Source organism: Rhopalosiphum maidis, chromosome 3 (genome assembly GCF_003676215.2).
Source record: "Rhopalosiphum maidis isolate BTI-1 chromosome 3, ASM367621v3, whole genome shotgun sequence".
Classification (NCBI taxonomy): domain Eukaryota; kingdom Metazoa; phylum Arthropoda; class Insecta; order Hemiptera; family Aphididae; genus Rhopalosiphum; species Rhopalosiphum maidis.
Window position 1 is genome coordinate 55,564,700 of NC_040879.1, and position 21,102 is coordinate 55,585,801.

Consider the following 21,102-nt stretch of genomic DNA (forward strand, 5'->3'; position numbering starts at 1 on the left):
TTATATATCATGTTAACTAATCATTATAAACCGCTTTATTGGTTGATATTATTGGATACATTGTACGAGTATTATTTGGTTATAATTTAGAATATTGTCATGATGATAAACTTGTTAATATTTTATGATTTAAATCAAAAACAATTTCGAAAACCTGGTTTGTATTTTTATGAGACTGGGACATATATTAAAAATTAAAATTGTATAAATTGTATCATGATATAACAATATTCTTTGTTTACAATTTATTTAAGACGTACCTAAACAATGGAAACTATAACTCTACAGAATATTACTTATAAAAAATTAATTTTTATTTCTGAAATGTTTATTTAGTCCAAAGTATTTCAAACTATTTATTTTACCATTAATCATTATATATATATATATTGTATAAAAATATTAAAAATCCAATAAACCTATAGGAAAATATAAATAATTAATGTATATTTTTCTAAAGCATTTCAAGAAAAATTCTGAGGTGGATGAAACGATATTAATGTCAAATTTGAAAATTACTATCACAATCTTACAACAACAAGAGTGAATTCCCAACACCAAATCTTATGCCTCTGTCATAATTATTGAAAAGTTGTTTTTATATTTTATCTATTTAATTTAATTTTTAAGTAACTGTATGATTTATAATTTATATATAATATAGATTTAAACTAAGTTTAATGTAGTTTAATCTAAGTTAGTGAATATTTTAAAAAGTTTTTTTTCATAATTTATTCATTGTAAGCAATGCCGGATTTAAGTCTCAGTAATTCTTATTCATAATTGATTAATTTATTTTACACAGTTAGAAAATCTAGAACGCCAACCTGAGGTACCTAAAACAACCTCAGCCAGGAGTGTCTGTTTACTGCACCCCTGCAACCCACTAAATCCGGCACTGATTGTAAGTGCATTAAAACAATATAATACTAAAACATAATTTATTATTAATTATTGAAATTAATAATCGATTTATTACAATTAATGTAATGATATAATACATATATATTTCAAATATTTACCGTGTCCTAATAAAGATAATATTAAACACAATATTATATAATTTTAGTATCTATGAAGCTATAAATAATTTATACCAATTATTTTCAATTTAAATTGTATAAGCCTTATAATATTATGTTCTTAATTGTTAATAATAAATAAATTCCTTATTCATCATTATAAGTTTTGTTATTTATTTTGTGTTTTTCTAATAACACAATGGTCGTAGTACAATAATTCGCAAATAAAGATGTAGGTATAAGTGGCATTGCCATAAGATAAAATATTATGATTATATATTGGCTTATTAAGATTAAAATTATATTTAATATTACAAAATTTGTATTAGATACAATATATTACAATTATATTAATTTCAGTTGGTAGGTACGAAAAAAAATAGCATAAAATATTGTGAATTCTGAAATAATACTATTAAATTGTTAACATTGTACACTTAACTTAAAAATTAATTTAAGTCTCCGTTGATCGGTTCAAAATTAGTTTTCTATACTTAAAATTAAAAATTCAAACATTTTAAATGAATAATTATTTTAAAATTTTACTTAATAACAAATTTTAACAATACATTTTTATCACATAACAATTTAAATTGTACCAACCTGAAACTCAATCAATGGAAACTGTAGTCTGTAGTTAATATGTCCAATAAACTGCGTAGGTATATGTTAATTTATTAAACAATAAAATACGATAAAAACAATATTTTTGCAGCATATTTAATACCTCTGTTATGTATTGACTTTTCAATTAAAAATATATATCTATATAAATTCTTCTTAGTATAAAAATTACAAATATTACAAATCAAAACAATTGTATTAATACATACGTACATATAGCGATAATACAACATTTAATAGCTATAAGTTATAACCATTGAATTTAATTATAATTGTAATCCCCGAAAATAACAACGGTGAATTTTTATTATTATATTATATTTTCCAAATTGTGTTAAATCAAGATTCAATTAACAAACTTGATAACATATATTAGGTGCGTGTAATATATTTATGGAGAACACATTATTATTATATATTACCTAATATAAACTATAACAGAGTATGTAAATAAATAAAATGGTGGTTATTGTTAATTTTTATTGACAACTATTGTTCTTGTACACTACATCCAGGGAAGATAAAATTGGTATAGATCCAATATAATAATATATACTAAGTAAAATACAAACTGTCTGCCGTATGTTTATTTGGTCACTGTGATGTACAGAAATTATAAATAGGTTTATAGACATTGTTTCCATTCGGTAACCGAGGATAATTGACTCACGATTTATTACTATTATTATTTAATTTAAAATATATAATAACAACGCTTTGAATTATAAATTCAATTCGGTAAAGATTATACTTTAAAAAAATATTTATAAAACGTAATAAATTCAAATATTTTTACGCAGACTAACCATTAACCAGCTATTTTTATATAGTTGGTGACGATCTATTTTAAAATATAAATTTTTTTTATTATTATTATTATTATTTAATATTTATTTAATAGTATCGGTCATATTACTGTCTAAATAAAAGTGGCAGTTTCTCAATAAATATATAATGTCTCGTAAAAAAAAAATTTGGTTGACTTATAAAACTATTAACAATATATTAAAAGACCAATTGACCAAAAAGAGTTAATATTAATGTGTTGTTATTCATTTTTCTGACATTGTTCAAAAGAAAATTATATTGTTTATTATTAAATATATATTATATTCTCCAATGAAACATTTATTAATTATTATGCCACATCGGCATTATACTTTAACATTTCTTCAGCAGTATAATGTATAGGTGTTAGGATATTACAGTTTGAAAACAGATAAATGTCAGATGATAAGAGGCGTATAGGACCAGTATCGAAAATGTATTACGTGAAAAACATTTAATAAGTACCTGTAATGCGACGTAATCTCCGAAACCGATGGTGGTGAGTGTAACGAAACAATAATAAAAACTATCAAAATAGCTCCATCCTTCATATTTTGAAAACACAGCCGCACCAGTAGTGATGATAACCGACGACAGCAGTCCTGTAGCGAACATTAGATTCATTTCCGTGGCTTCTTCCTTTTTACATTTTAAATACTGTTTGGCCCTGCAGATGAATAATTAAAACGTCTTTATGTATTTTCTGATAACACTGTTGGACATTGAATTATTGATGTGAAAACATAGTAACAAAATGTCTGTTCACTGTTGCTTCTTTAACGAAGCTGAAATTACCAAAAATTTTGAAGCACGATAAAGTAAAGTTTTAACCACCGGGTAACATTCTCAAACATCAAAAATTATTATGCAAATTGGCAGTTTCTCCAAAACTCTGACTCATCTTAAACTATACTTGACTAAAAACGCAGTTTTGTAAAACGTACTAAAAGGGGTGTAGCTACCAACAGCGCCCCCCCCCCCGACATTTTTAGGAAAAATTAGTATGAGAGATACATTTTTGGTTATCAAAATAGTTAATTTAAAAGTGACCCCCTCCCCCATTAGGTACCAAAAAAAAAAATTAGATCTAAGTACACCACTTTGTACTAGTGTAATTAGGTATTTGAAAAAAAAATTAAAATATGTAATATGTATGCATTTTTAATATTAACAATTAACATCCAAGTATTTTTTTACTTTCATTCATATTTGCAAAAATAAAAAAATATATAATGCATATTCCCATTATTCTGGTAATATTCAAAATAAAATAAATCAAACTTGGGACAATAACACATAGTTGAGCATATTTTAAATATTAAATTTTTATCAACAAATCAACGAAACTTTTTTTAATATTTTTATTACTCACACGAAAGTCACAGTAAAACTGCCAAAAACTGTTAAATTTAAAAATTATATTAATATTTTTTCTACAAAAAATAGCACTGGTTTTTGATTACTAGATCAAAATTTGAAAGAAATATTGTGGAAATTCAGGCTTTCTAAAACGTAACTATTTTTGACATTTCTTTGAAATTGAAAGGACACTTGAAACTTTATTGAAATAAATATTTTTAATCTAAACAATTTAAATGGTTTTATAACTATTTTAATATTTTAATGTTGTTTTATATTTTTAACATATTAACGATATACAAACTGTTGACCAAAAAATAAAAATATATTTGTAGGTCACATACTATCCCATTACCTTAATAACCACTTATACAATCTAAATATTAATGAAGGAATCTAATTTTAATAACATTCAGTTTAAACAATATGTTATGCTGTTGCCATAAGTATATACTTTTGTGGCAGTTTAATTATTATTTATATATTTACTATGTATTGTAAGAATTATATTATGTTTAATATTATTTTTTTTTATTAGTCTAAATAAATTGAAAATTGCATCTATAATGATAATTCAAGTAATAGTGGAATTTTCAAGTTTCTACAATTAATATATTTGAATAATATAAAATAACAAGAAATATTTGATGGTAAATCTAAAAACATTAATAGATATACTTTTGAATATCTGATTTCAAAATTTGAACTTCAATTGTTTATAAAATATATACATGTAGTTTTGCACTTAATTTATTTTTTTAATTTCAGTAAGAATAACTTATTAAAAGTCTTATCTTACATTATATTTAGAAACTATAAGTTTTAACAAAATACATTTTTAACTATAAAATAATTTTCTTTCGATTTTTATAAATTTCATAAAAAATAAATTTTAAGCGTTTGTAAAAAAAATTGTAGCTATATATTTTCTATATTTATAGTTTGTGGTACCTATGAAAAACTTATAAAAACTTTGTATTTCATTTTTAAATAATTTTTTCACTTATATAAACATTTTCAAACCAATATATGCATAGTTCTGCTCAGTATCTAAAAAAAATATGATTATAATGTTCTCTTATTAAATTATATATGTAATCTGCGCAACTATTATGGTTACTACTTACACTTAGTTTTGTTTCACAAATTAAAATAGTAATAATTTTTATTTTAATTCATTATACATAAATTCAATTTTACATTTTTGGCCAATCGAATTTCAAAATGCATACTAAAAAGTAGGAATTATTTAGCCAAACTCAGTTTATTTTGAAAATGACGTAAATTTTACAATTAGGTAAGTATGTTAAAAATAAAATAATTACTATACCAATCAAAATGTAGAGAAAAAATAGATGTAAAATGTATTTTTATGCAAAATCTAATTTGTATATTTGTAGTAGGTTTTTCTAAAAAAAAAATGAATAATTATAAAGAATTTTAAATATTTATATCACAATTTTCAAAATATCATCTTTTATTGTACTAGCTTTAAATATACTTGAAATTTTCAAATATTTTTGTATTTTTTTTAAATTAATACATAGTAAAACAAATTTTCTAGTAATAAAGCTTAAAAATTAAATAGAATATTTTTTATACGTTTTGTTTAGAATAAATTTAAAAAAAAGTTTATTGTAGGTCATATATGTTTTTTATGCTGGGTTATAATTCAACTTATAGCGACATTGGTTATTCAAACAGAAAGCCCGTATAATAACGGTTTTTATTATTTTGCACTTAACTAAAAAATATAAATCATAGAAACATTCCAATTTCACTTAAATTATCACTTTTAAATCGTCTATAAGTGTCGACAGTTTTAAACAATTTCTCGCGAATTTTACATTAACTAATTTAAAAATAATAAAAATACTAAATAGACACAATTTTCTTAATAAGCATTTGATATTCACATTTTGGAAAAATTTATAAAAATCACAAAAATTTCTAAATTATTTTATATTTAATATTGAATTTAATTTTTATACCAAGGACTTGAAATTTGGATATCTGGATTCGTATTTCTTATAAATTAAATAAAACAAATTTATAATTTCTATTTAACAAGTGCGATTTGTTTTTGGCAACAATTGGTTTTAACCTCCTTTACTACATATACTAATAGAAAAATGAATTATTATAATATCAATCTAAATGTATTGAAAAATATCCTTAAAATTATAAGATGATAGACTATACTCTATAAATGAAATGCCATGTATAAATGTAAAAATAATATCGTATTACATTGAAAATAATACCTACAATTATAAAAAAATTATTATTATCGTTAATTATACGTTATATGTTATTTGAACATGTGGATGTAATTTACCAATTTATCAGTTAAGTTTATAATTTAATTTTCACTGAAATATTTTGTTTTATAAACTTCCGTACTCTTTAATCATTTGGCATAAAAATTATAATTGAAGTATATTGTATAGATATTGAAGTTAAAAAAAAAATTAAAACGATTTTTCACCTCCTAATAACTACGGACGCAAATTTATTTAAACGTTCACCAATACTCTGGAACATAATAAGTCCTAATGGTATGCCCACCATAGCGTATGCCATACAAAATGCTTTTCCACCAATTGTCACTGGTGTCGAATGTCCATAACCTGTAAACAAAAAATAACACATTTAGAATCTATTTATTATACCATTCATTATTTTTTATGAAATTTTTTTGTTTAATCAAGTATAACTCACAAATTGTACTATAAGAAAACATAACTATTATTTGTTTTTATAACATTTTAATCATAAAGCCGTATACCAATCATAGCCAAAACGACTGTGGAGAAATAGAATGCGCCCGCAAATTTCCACTGTGGTCCAGCTTTGTGAGGCTTATTTTCGATGATAGCAACCTCCATCATCCTGTAATCATCTTCGCTTATGCTGTATTTTCTCACCAAAGCTTGCTTTAATTCTACAACCATTGTAAAAAAAAATGTATAAACAATATATGTAATATGTATAGTATACATAATATAATATAATAATATAATATATAATATATTTTGTATAATATACAAAATGTTTATTAATTAAAACTGTCAACAAATGTAGACATAGGATATTATATTATTATAAATTGTATGTTACCATTTTATTATTGTACATATTTATTTATATATTTTGAAGATGGACTATGAATAACCTCTGTTTGATTATAAGTATAATCAAAAATAAAAACTCCAGCCAATTAAACGACAAAAACATAAATATTAATAAGCAGTCCACGAGTAAATAAATAATTTGACATTAACTGATAGCAATAAGTAATAGACCTGGCTGTTAGTATTCGAATTTGGAATACAGCTGTTCTAAAAAGAAAAGGAAGTGAACCTAGCTATAATAAATAATGATATTATTCAAATATATTCGAATTATGATTAAGATTACTGAATACACGTATGACATACCTACATTCATTTATGAACCGATTATAATACCAACACGTGTATTTACAAACTTAAACAGGTTTATTATATTACCACCTTTTAAACTTAGTCTAAAAATATATTATTGCAAAAAAAGTTATTATTTACGACGTACCTATTAAATATTTAATAAGAAAATAAATATCTTAAATTTAATTTAAAATTTGAAGAAAAGTTATAATATAATATGACCGTTGTTTATTAATATTATTAATATTAAAGTAGATAAAAATCGTTTTCGTATTTATTTGTATACTTACAGTGTGCCTACTCAATTTCCTATGTAACTTATTGTCTGTACTCAAAAGTTCAAATGATATTATTCTACAGAAGTTACCATTGTACTAAGTAAATAATAAATAATAATGTACAAGGACACAGTGGTAAGAAGTTTCAAGTCCCTGGGATTAATATGTTTTAAATTGCAACAAAACGATAAATGTCATCAGTTTGACCCATCCATGTTCTTTTTATTTAGTTTAGTTTATATTTTAATTACCTATTGGCATAGTAAAAATACTGCAATCTTTAATTTTGATGGTAGTTGGTACTTTGGGGATCAAAAGTATACTTATCAAGATCAAAATAATCGTGAAAATAAGAAAAACTAGGGAACATGCTTTTATAATCTGCTGTATTGCAACCATCATAGACTTGAAACATTTCAATATTTCGTAAATTACTATTTTTTAATTTTATACACAATGCAATTTTCAAAATAATATGACTTATATTAAGCTATTTACAGTATTTTACGGTATATGACATGTGCATATATCAATATATCATGGTACTTATAAGTTACAGTAACAATAAAATATGATGTATTGATGTATAATATTAGGGCCGAATCTAGTATATTTATTACTCGGTGCAAAATATACAATTAGTGTTAAAATTAAACTGTTCATATATCAACTTATTATTTGGTAATTTAACGACCTCCGACCAAAGACTTCCGGAAAAAGTGCGAGTGCTCCGCTTCACCCCCCCCCCTAAATCTGGCTCTAATTATACGGTATTATAAATGATAATTAATAATATAATACGATATGCGATATTATTGACTTGATGTAGATCTATATTGGACATATCATACCACATATAGAAAAATAAATTACTAAATAATAATAATGCATACATTATTTATAAAATATTGTTAATAATAAGGCTGTCAAACTGTGTCAGCTTAGAACGGTTTTTGTATGTAATTATGAGTCATTGCATTCAAATTTAATTTAATTTTAAATTTGTAACTTAATAATGAAAATACTCTTAACTTCTACTATATATTATATATATATGTATATGTATATACAGCATATACAGCATATACAGCAGAACTACTTTTCGGGTTTTTTATGTTCGACTTTTTTATTTGAACTTAATATGAAACTCTGCAGGTATGTTTTAAATAACTTCATAAAATCAAATGGAAAAATCGGTTCAATCGACGAGACCACTTCTTTTTATTCAGAAATATATAATGCGTTACAAGCTTATAACACAAACACTACTTAACGCTACCCTAAAATCCAACCAAATAACTCCAACAAAAATAGTATGATATGTTAATTTAATATAAGTCACTAGGATTTTCTAATATGAAACTTTTTTTCATGTTATCATCTTCATTGTCACTTCCTATTATAATTACTTACCTACTGTAGAAAATATTATATTTATTGTAATTTTTCATAATAAAGACATATTAAAAGAAAAAATTTAATATATGTTTTAGCGTTCAATAAATTTATAAATTTATACACGTACATAAACAAGTAATTTTTACCTAAAAGGTGATTCCATCTTTTTCTCTCAGTTTCCGATTCCAATGCATCGAACACAGCAGCTCCCACTAGCAAATATGTAAACGTGCAAACTACTAGAGACAGTGTGCGCACATTCTGACGCTTCATATTTCTTGTTTATTCGATACGTGTTACTGAAATAAACAAAATCTAATTAAACTGCGAATATGTGCTATTGTATGTTTTGTAATATGACCATGTACATTAACATTTTAGTTTAATAAAATATGTTGAGGTCGAATGAATATTCGTGTTTATTATAAGTATTGTCTTTTTATTTTAATTAAACATTTCATTTAAAAAAATGTTAATTATAATAATTAAAAAAATTTCGTATGTGGACGAAACAAAATATTACAAAAACGCTATGTGCTGTATTATTAAAATTATTTACAACATGGAATATAGATTATTCGTCAAGCTATTTGTGGGGTGTTTGTTTTACTAAATTTCAACACATCGCTTACTAATGCATGCAATTACTAAAATAATGACATACATTTATATTATTATACTGGCGTTTGTCTACAATGAATTCTTCATAATATACTATCGTGGTTATCTGTTTTTATATAAAAATATTTTAAAGTATTATACAATAATAATATAATATGAAAGAAAACGTTTGTCCGACGAATAGACGTTCTGTGTTGTAAAGCATTATATTGCTTTTTACTGTTAAACGTTATAACAATTCGTTTACATAAATGGTCCACGTTATCACGTGTATTAGAATAATATTTAATCTGAAGTAAGTTAAGGCTGTAGACGATTGCGGCTACAACGATAGCGATATTTAAGACAAAAATGATTATTTTACGATTAGGCGTGCGGTGTATGTACGCGTCCGAATATGCCTCTACAGTCTACATATTATTATTATTATTATTATTATTATTATTATTATCATAATATAATCCGTTATCGCAACTATTGTATACATATAGAAAAAATAAATGATGTGTTTAGCCGTAACTCCGCGTAAGATATTGTGAGATCGCGGTATTTAGAATATTCTATATTATACAAACCGATAGATTTCACAACGCATGGTATTATATTTACATATTATAATACAGATTATTGTACTAGAGCAAGAATGAATACATATAAGCTGATCATCATTATTTAAACCATTCGTACCGTGCTACCATGCATATTATACTACGTATTCGTTTAACATCGTCAATTCTAAATAATTCTAAAATTGCGTTACCTACGACAAGTATAATGAACTTTTTGACTTTTTTGTCTGGGTGACGCTACACGAAATTATTTATGTGCATATCGATATACATTTACGATTATCCCGATAACAATCAATCAAACGTGAAACAGAAAAAAGGAAAATATAAAAGCACTCTTATACGTATAACTCTATAGACAATAAATAAGTGTAACCAATTATTGAAGTGCGAGAAAATATTTGACAACAGTATATATAAAAAACTGTCGTTTATAGAAATTAATTGAACAAAACATAAAGTTCGGTTTATAAAATAAATATGTTTACAATTTGACTTTGACAGCAACAAAAACTATTGTACACACCGTTCTTCACGAAGTAGAGATGCGGCTCCTTAAGTTCAAAATGCAAATGAGCTCCCACTCCCCTTTGTCCTAATAATAATATTCGAAAACAATTTTGTACTTTCATAGCGATGATCAATCTATGTCAGATACAAGATATTGTGACTAAAAATATATGTGTAAAATAGATAGGTACCGAGTGTGTTTCGAATATTTTAAACTTTAATATAAGTACCTAATAACTAATCGAAAATTGATAGGTAGGTACTTTATATATTGGCAATCTCAGATTTTTCGAAACTAGGAAACAATAACTTTAATATTATTTACTCTAAGTGATATAATGTAATAATATCTATTATAATACCTTTAAGTAAAAAATATCGTAACATGTCATAGATAGTAGATATTTAGTGAAAACACTAGTGAGTCAAGGTGTTATTTTCGACCGCAGTCACTAAATCGGACACGAAAAACAATAATGTATAACATTATGCCGACAATTAGATTAAATCCGACGGCCGGAAAAATAAAAAAAAAATAAAAACGGGAAATTGCATTATCTACGCCCCTTGTAATTATACAGTGTGAATGTGCAATCAACAATTTTCGGTGAACGATTAAATAGAATATTATTTGATTAGACGTGTTACGTGTATGACATTTGCCTGTAATGATATATTATTATTATTTGTGTATACACTCGGTCGCCGTCATAATATCATAATATTATTATTGCGCAGTGTCGATAATACCAGATTCGCGGGGCATCATACGACTCGGACGGATTTGCGGAACTCGAACGATCCGCAGTCGCTTACGCCATGACACTAAATGTGTTTAATATTATTACTATCTAGGCGCGTTTCGGAAACAGTTTCACAAGCTCGCGATCGATTGTCGTCCCGTCCTGCTGCATAATAGGTACCTATAATAGCTGTGCATCACAGTAATTTTAAAATACGCTATTATGATACGTTTAAACCCGCTCTAAGCTTCAATATATTACAATACCATACGTACCCATGTATACTCACATCCGGCGCGATCTCAAAGCCGACGTCCTTATCGTTTTTCTCGTTTTCACCGGCGGCGCAACGCTTTTCCGCATAACATTATTGCGACGATATCATCGTATAATATTCGTCGTGTGTCCGTCGGCCGTGGTGTGCCGGTCACCGCCACCATCGACGTCGCCGCCGCCGTGCGAGAGCGCCGCCGCCGGACCGTTTATCGCGCCCGCCCCGGGTAGGACGGAGAAAATAATCGATTTTCCCGCGCGAAGCTGCGGCGCGCAGTGTCGCCGGCCCTGCGGCGCGAGATATATACCGCGAATGTCCCGCCATTTGGGGTGCGATGATAATAATAATAATAATAATACGACATTATTATCGTGTTGTTCCCATGCGTGCTGCGGCTATCGTCGTGACGTCGTGTTGTTAAAAATATCGTTACACAATATTGTAATAGATCATCACGCAGCCGCAGTCATACGCGATTCCTCGGGAATCCCATCAAAATTCGAATTGTACACACACTCGCCATATAACAATATCATAATGTCGTGACGAGATTATTACCAAACTCGTGGATTCCGAATGGCGAAAACCACAAACCGATGTGACGATATATTATTATACACATTTAGGCGCCTAATACTTGTTGAACGACGTTCATAGGTAGTCAAGTGGTGTCTGTATATTGGACAAATATTATGATAATAACAGAATGCCGCCAATATACTGAAGTAGGCCAAAGACCTCGCTGCAGCTAAAATAAACAGTGCGACCAAATAAAACTCGACAAACAAACAATAATATATTTTGTAAAAAGAAATTTGTTTTTGATGTTAACGATAATAATTATGATCGGTAAAAACTAAAATTAAATTATACTCGAGAATGTAAATTTAATGTGCGCTAAACAACGAGTTATACTGTCGAGCATGTATATACACTTGGGTGAGACATGCTTCTAGAAATATGCATTGCAAGACCAAACATTTTAAAAGAGTATCTATTTTATAGAGGTTTATAAGATACAAGACTTATTGGAGGACGTTCATAATTTGTATCCATTTACTATAACGCAATAGCATAGCAACAATTATACGTTCAGAAGAATCAATTTTTATTAATATTAAAGTAAATTGAACTACAATGAATAAACTTAAAGATAAGAATATTATATTATATCATGGTTTTTAATATATTTTAATTTTGAAGCAATGGTTAGGAATATTTTAAAATGATTTATTATTAAAATATTATAGTATCAACTAAAAAAAAAGCCAAAGTTAGGTCTTGGATAATACCTTAATATTTTAATATTTTATTCGTAAATTTGGTAATATGCCAATCTACTAAAAATTACAGAATACAATGGATTAGCTATAATATTATGCATTAATATAAGACTGAGTAAATACATTTGACGTTTTATTAACGTCATTGTACCCTTTATTATTATTATTTTAATGTACTATTAGTTACAGGGCGGTATATTTAATAATCAAAAATCTGTGCGTAATATTTTTATTGTAAGTTTTATTCATCAATAAACGTTATTATTTATAAAAACAGTCTAAAAAAAATTGTTTTCTATAAATATATAAATTATTCAATTATTACACATTTTATTTTGTATACAAGAAAGCGATGAAATGGTAGTCAAAGATGTTCTAACCGTGTATTAACTACTTATGTTGCTACATAGAATAAATCGTATACGTGGCTTTTTATGATTCGAAAATATTCTAGAGATGTGTTTCAAAACAATAAATAATATTATGAATGCTTACCGTATAAGTATGATTCGTTGAATTTGTTTATGATTGAATAATAGGTACATCCACAATGCTACTGTTGAATGTTCATCTATTTTTTTTTTTTTTTTAAAGATTCCATTATTACTATGATATGTATCAGTATTTTCTTTCGTGGTCTCTGAAGTATATGATAATATAGGTACATTTTATTTAGCCACGATAATCAAAATATCCCTATTCAGCTTCAATAATATCAGAGTTTTCATTATTGTACACAAATAACTCTGTTAAACTGCTGTAAACTCGTAATGAATACCACTTAAGAATAAACACAAATGTCTTATTATCGTGTTTATATAACACGTATTATATATTATTCAGTACATAGATATATTCGTACACTGAATTGGATTAAAATGTTTTCACACGTTAGCACGACATACAATTTTTTTTCGAGTCTAACTTATTTATTGATATGTATAGTAAGAATATATAATGTAATACTTGTACATATATATTTATTTTATTAAGCAGTATTATTACTAGAAATCAAAACCAAATTTACTTATCTCATTAGTGCATTCAATATATTTATACGACGACTAGAATTAAAGATACTGGAAGGAATTATACATTTTACATAATCATAGCTTCCTCGATTGATACATAAGATTTTCATGAAATATATAAATTATTTTAGTTCCTTGAGAATTGAAAGTTAAGAAATTTCAGTTTAAAACAAGTAACATTTAGATATCTCAGTATTAACTATTAAGTAGATAATTCGAGTGAAAAGTCGAGAGTAATACTATTTTTAAAATAACCTAATTATAATATTTAAAAATGTAATGTTTACAATCTAAAAAGTTTTCCTATAATCTATAGTTTGATAGTGTTGGACGACTACTTAACAATTATATACATCCTTGTTATAACTTATACGTTTAGATAATTAAATTATGAAAACATTAAAATAAAACAAACCTATACCTTTAATATGTAATGATGTAGGTCATTAAATAAAAAAGACAAATATAAAAAGATTATTCAGTAATAAAATAATAACATATAATATATAAACCAACCTACTTCATAATGTTATTTGTTATATATTCGTATAGCATAACAAATACAATATTGTAAAACAAAACTGAGTTATTGATATTTTATATTTTTTTTTTAACAAACTGAAAACATAATTAAATGATTCTATGAAGAAAAAAACAAATTAAGCTAGTTTTATATCAATTATTGATAAAAATATAAATAATTACGACAATAATTAATGTACGATAACATTTCACTGAAGATAAATCGACGGCATAATTTGCTAGCGAATATTAACATATTTAAATTTATATTTTTGTAATTATATTAATTCTTAGACTATATCATAAGATATGTATAAATTATAACTGAAAACTTTTTTTAGTAATCTATAAAATAATATTATAACTTGAAAAATAAATAAAAAGTAATAAAAATAATTAGGTACCTACCTATATTATACAAATACTACTCACCTCAACTCGCTTTGAAATAGTTTAAATTACCTACACTACATTTATATTATTGTTAGTACTTTTTTAATTTTGAAGATTAAACTAATTTTTATCAACATTTTTACGGAAACTAATGAGTTAATGCTGTCATAACGATTTACTGTGGAATGGTGTGAATATAAAAGTTCGTGAAAGATCTGACTGTAAATAGTTTAAAGTTAGTATAAATATTTTAGAAATTTTATTAGTATATACTCATATATATTATAAACAACTATATTTAAAAAATAAATGGACTATACTTACTTTGCAAGTTGTCTTGTAATAACACAGTTAGCGAATAATAAATAATAATATTCTAAATGATAAGTTTCAAATCTCTACAATTAATATGTTTTAAATAACTAAAATTGATTTAGGAAAAATTATGATTCTTCATTTGTTTAAATATCAAATTACATAATAGTTTGTAAAACATACTTACGAGATACCTTTTATTACATTTTCAACCTTTTTTACCGACAAACAAAAATCTCGTCAGTATAATTTTTTTTTCTCAATTCAATATTTCACAAAAAAGTTGATCGCTTGACTGTAAAGTAGATATATCAACTATCAATAATGTACTTTGTCATTCAGTAGGATACTGTAATAGATCATTGCATACGATAAATGATTCTGAGTAGAAATTGTCCGTTAACATATACATATATTATATAACATATTATATTTATTGCTATAATCATCGTAATTGTTTTATAAAATACAGTAGGCGTTGTATGGTATAAATAGGAAATAGCTTGAAATTAATCTAAATAATATTTTTTAAATGTCATTGCTCAATATATAAAATAAAATACAATGATGTACATACCTAAAGTATTAAGTCCCAAAAAATATTTCTGAAGATTGTAATAAAATAACTAAAATCGTTATAGGTACTTTGTTTAAATATCCAATTTCGTCAAAAATGGTATATAAAATGTCTATAAATCACCCGTAACTTTATATTTATTGGATTTTTGGGCTTATATATAAACTATTTATAAGGAAACTATAGTATTATACTTATTTATATTAAAATATTATAAATAATAATATATTACTAGATTCTACATTAATAAAATGATATATGCATACTGCTGTATATAGAGCAGATACCTATACTTTACACATATTACACGAAATAACGTACTGTGCAAAGTGAATGTCAGCACGTACCTATTTAAATGGCAAGCATTGTATTATACCTAATTAAATAAATAACAGCATGTAAGTTATATTTATTACAAAACGTGGTCGTGTTCATTACAATGCTTGCTAACCTTTAGGTAGGTTTACATCACTCGCTGGAAAATAAAAAAACGTTTCCTCGTCTACATCTCCATTGATACAGCGTATTTACTTCTATCGGTAGGTACGTACAGTAGCAATCTATCTGTGTGTGTCATGCTAGAGTGTGTGACACAATAAACATCTGGTGTCGAAAAGAAAAATTACCACTTTGCGCAAATCAATTATCAATATTATTTTTACCCTTATAATAGAACTTAAATACAAAAATACATTTTATAATGGTATATTTACCAAAATATTGTATACACGTCATAGATAGTTGTAGATTAGAAAATTTAAGATTTAGATTTATATATGAATTAACACATTCTCGACCACGGCATAATTTGAAAAGTCGTTAAAAATAACCAAAACACAAAATATGCAGGTATTGTGCATATTATTGTCTTTATGGGCTAACTTTAAACAAAAACTGTACGTTATTTAGCTAACCCTCGGTTTAATCTTTAGAATTAAGTCAATGCGCTTTATAAACAGGGTAATATTATTATACAATTACGTAGGGTTTAAATTTATAATCTACTAACTTCGGAAAAAATTCTCGATCGGGTCGAACTGTCGCGCGGATCGAAAATGATAAAACGGAAAAATTCAGCAATGAATAACAAAATATAAATCTCGCGGATCGGACGTCCACGACGCGATTATTGTTGCAAGAACACCGTGAGCTTGACGACGATCGACTCACCGGTCGCGTATCGCCTGTACGTCAGGACGTCGTGTCGGAACTCCATGGAGGCGCAGACGGCTTCGGCGGCGGTGGGCTGTTTCTGGCGGCGGTGCTGCGCCGGGTCCTGGTGTGGCGGCGTCGGCGGTTCGGCGGCGGTGCACCGGACGTCGTCCCAGATCCGGGACACGATGTCCTCCGGGCCGACGTCTGTCTGGTCGAGCACGCTGAGCCTGAGCCGGTGCACGAACGGCCACCTGAGCTGCGCGTCGTACTCACCAGCGACCGACACGGCGGCCACGCGGACAGTGCGGGCTGTTACGTCCGAATGGACGGACAGCGAGATACGGTAGCTGCGGGGTGACACGTAAAACGGTGGGCTGCGGGCCAGGCCGTCCGCGCCGAACGACAGCCGCCAGAACGCGTCCACGCGCCAGTAGTATACGAACGCGGTGGTCAGGCCCCGTGGACGGCCACTACCGGCTACGGAGCCGTCCTCGATGGTAGACACTGTACCGTTGTACGTACCGATCTCCCGAAGTCTCTCGGTGTCCACCGCGGCACTGGTTTTGCTAGAAATATCATGTCGTATGAAATATTAATATTATCGACGTAACGCGGATCGATATTATATACGCGTATATGCATTCAGGAGTGGATCCAGGGTGTATGATTTGGTGATAGGAGAACGATCAAGTATCAATATGGATTATCAGAGTGTATAGATATTAGAATTGATTGACATCAGAATTACGATAATGTTTTTCATATTGAATTAACTGCAACGTGTAATTTTTATCGAATACTCTGCTATAGTAACTTGACTTAAATTACTGAAATGTTGATATGAAAATATATAGTGACATAGCGTTATAGCTGTACTCCTGTGTCCTGTCTGTTATTATGCGTATGCGTATTGAATATATTTTTAAATTTATAAATTTATTGCACATACCTAAAACTGCTAAAACATAAAAAAAATTCCAATTTTATTGGTATTTTCCGTAATTTTTTTTTCTATTTATTTTCATCTCTAAATATATTATAGGATAGAAGTATAATATGATGTTAAACCGTTAAAGTAACAGCGCATATATAATAAAAAAGTGCTATATAAATGTGCAAACTACGATAACAAACACTGATATTGTATTGTGGGTTATGATTAATATGAGAAATACAAGTTTGATTGTATATTTACATCGATTTTTAAAAAAAAAAATTCAATATTATTGGTTTGCATTTAGATAAGCAGTACGTGTGTGTCCAACACCTACTACCTATATATATTGGCTTAAATAGATAATTACATTTACCTAGAAATTATATTATTTTTTCGGTGTTTAATACTTTTAATGTAGGTACCTTATGACTAGTCCACTCAACAAAATGCGTTCCATATGAAATAATCGTTGTTTTATGTTTTCCGCATCTGCTGTTAATAACGATTCGATGCGGTGCAGTCTCGCGTTCGTCTCGTCTGAAATTAAAATTGCAATAATAATACATCGATGTTAATAAACTTTACTTGATAGTTACTTATGTTATTATAATCTAAAACGTTTTTTAGTATATTAAATAAATCTATGCAAAGGATGACAACAAATAAAAATGAATATTAAGTATATTAGGTATAATCCAACTATTAAGCTACATATTGTATAGATTGTTAAAAAATGTAATATTGTTTTTTATATCATTAAAAACAAATGATTATTAATATATTAATAAAATAAACATTTTTCATATAAACCACAGCCTTTGTATTAAAGTATAATATTATATAAGGTAGTGCAAGAAACTTACTTTAAAAAAAAAAATTTACCATATATTATGTTTATTGTTGAATATCGAAAGAGAATGTTTAAAGACACTTTCGACTAGGTGAGAAAATCTTGTTTTATTTTTTCTATAAAATACAGATTGGCCTCGACACATGAATAATAATATCTATACGTTTAATTCATTATCTTTAACGTCAAACATAGCTCGACAGTTAGATTACTACAGTAATTACTATTTTAATTATACGTGCTTGGCTGATACAACTTATAATATAATGATACCTATTAAGTTTTTTTCCACTGCGTTTTAACCCTGCATCGGTGTATTTATCGGATAAGATAAGATAATATTGATCTTAAGTCTTGACTTTCCCACGGAAAGTAACTACATTTTAAATATAATTGAAAATAATACATGATATTATAATAATGATGAATAATAATTATCATATAAATTATAATAATAAATAATATCGTCGTTTGGACGATGCGATATCGACTACCTATGTTTATAATGGATAAAAATTATAGAGGTTTATGTTTGATGTATTATACTTATGTTGCAAATGCCGTGACAAAACCGCGAAAACTTTCCCTCGGCGGTTGCCACAATACGGTCGGTGATAACTTTGCACGATGTGTACTGTACGTCAATGGCACCGTCCGACGTGAAGTTTTCTGGAAGTCCGTTCAAAAATGAGACATTCTGTTGAGCTACGACCGTGGTCTTCAATAATAAGCCGATGGTAAATCCTACGACGGTGGCAGTGATCATCGCCACAATCTTCTTCGTGCTATATAAACGTACTATTTATTATATTATAAATATTATAAACTATAATATAGATTATAGGTAACCTACTTGTATATTAACATATAGTTGTTGCGACGTGACGTTACGGCCGTGTACTGCGTCAGTTTTGGTAATAACCGTTGACGGCATATAATAGCAGTACTCGTGAATTGTGTCGGTTCAGGACTTAACAAGAAACTGAAAATCTCACCCAAAGAAATCTATTTCTACTCTGTTACGAATTCAGTGCACAAGTGCATATTATACCACATGTATAAGCGATCTATACCGCGGCCCTATGGCCGTTCCTAATTTATTACTATGTTCTATGTTCAGATAATAATGACGCTATATATATATATATACACGTATGGCATAATACTCATATATAGACCTGGGCAGACGATTTTATTTTATACACACCACGTCCATCAATGTGGTAAAAATAATTCACAATACGCGTTATACACTTGTAAGCTGCTGCTCTGTAATAACATACATCTCGGAGACGGTAGGTACCTATAACATAACAATCATAACAGTGTGCTGCAGGAAACGTAGCACGCCGAATAAAGAGAAAAAAAACTTTTACGATATTGTAATTCTTCCGCACATACATACTTACATACATACATACATACATATATATATATATATATATATATAGAACTACGATATTATAAAATATTTACGAACAGTATTTTCGTGTGTACTATATATAGACCTCACATAATCGCATCGAAATAATATCGTGTGTGTCCCGTGTATCTCGTAACTCGTAAAAATTAAAATCTTTTTTTAAGAATGCTTGTTTCACGTGATATCCTGCGTCCGGACCCAACAGACGTCAGTCATTATAGTGCTGTGTTCTCATAATCCTGTATATATAAATTTACATATGTATGACTACGACGCTATAATGTGTTTCCAGAGAACTTAATCAGTGCGTTGAAAAACCACAAAGGAAGACTATAACTTTATTTCAACAGATCTATTATATTTTATTCTAATTTTTTTATTTATTTATAATTAAATAAAGTTACTCAATACCTGTCAATATTGTTTAATAAATAATTATAATAGTATAAAACTCTGAAAGATATAGTCCTATAAACACGTCCAATAATTATAATTGGGTAAGATCACAATCGTAAAATCATATAATATATACATATCGGTTATATTTTGTTATAATGTGTCGTAATTAGATGATGTTTTAGTACATCTATAAAATAGATAGTACCGTAGAGTCGTAAAATGTGAGTAGTTAAGTATAAGTTATAGTTAAGTACAAAACTGTGTAGGTCGTGTTGAAAGATTAGTTATGAAAACTATTGCAATTTTCAACAAAAAAACATCATGGACAGAATATATAATAACCCAGCGTAATATAATCGTATAACTTGTTATTTTATAAAGAAACAACTACCAACTTATAATATGGTTAAATACATTTATATACATATATATATATATATATATATATATATTTAACTAAATTCTACTGTTGAATCAGATTTGTGTCAAAAATATTATATTGATTTAATTTTGTGCAATACAGTTTTACACTTTTTTTATTTATAATTATTTAAAAATATTTG

At 27.4% G+C, this 21,102-nt stretch overlaps 2 protein-coding genes across 4 annotated transcripts in view; both read right to left on the reverse strand.

Annotated features, from left to right (window-relative positions):
* The window catches only part of LOC113555802 (two pore potassium channel protein sup-9-like), an 81,242-nt gene extending 69,392 nt beyond the window's left edge, over window positions 1-11,850 (reverse strand). Inside the window, exons 1-5 of one of the 2 annotated variants that reach the window (XM_026960355.1) lie at window positions 11,656-11,850; window positions 9,084-9,236; window positions 6,622-6,777; window positions 6,322-6,463; window positions 2,940-3,141 (exon numbers count right to left, since the gene is read on the reverse strand). In XM_026960355.1, the coding sequence (XP_026816156.1) occupies window positions 2,940-3,141; window positions 6,322-6,463; window positions 6,622-6,777; window positions 9,084-9,210 (627 nt within the window). In that variant the 5' untranslated portion in view covers window positions 9,211-9,236; window positions 11,656-11,850. The remainder of the gene's footprint in view (window positions 1-2,939; window positions 3,142-6,321; window positions 6,464-6,621; window positions 6,778-9,083; window positions 9,237-11,655) is intronic. The other variant, XM_026960354.1, reaches the window with a different exon arrangement.
* Window positions 11,851-16,231: 4,381 nt separating this feature from the next.
* Window positions 16,232-19,690, reverse strand: LOC113558690 (TNF receptor-associated factor 6-like). 2 transcript variants are annotated; one of them, XM_026964195.1, is made up of 4 exons: window positions 19,571-19,690; window positions 19,264-19,502; window positions 18,290-18,404; window positions 16,232-17,496 (listed from the first exon to the last, which is right to left on the reverse strand). In XM_026964195.1, the coding sequence occupies exons 1-4, from the start codon at window positions 19,582-19,584 to the stop codon at window positions 16,902-16,904; spliced, it is 963 nt and encodes a 320-aa protein (XP_026819996.1). In that variant the 5' UTR covers window positions 19,585-19,690; the 3' UTR covers window positions 16,232-16,901. The 2 variants fall into 2 exon arrangements, with proteins under 2 accessions (XP_026819996.1, XP_026819997.1); XM_026964196.1 differs by having other exon boundaries at window positions 19,264-19,515; window positions 19,571-19,660.
* Between the last annotated feature and the right edge of the window lie 1,412 nt (window positions 19,691-21,102).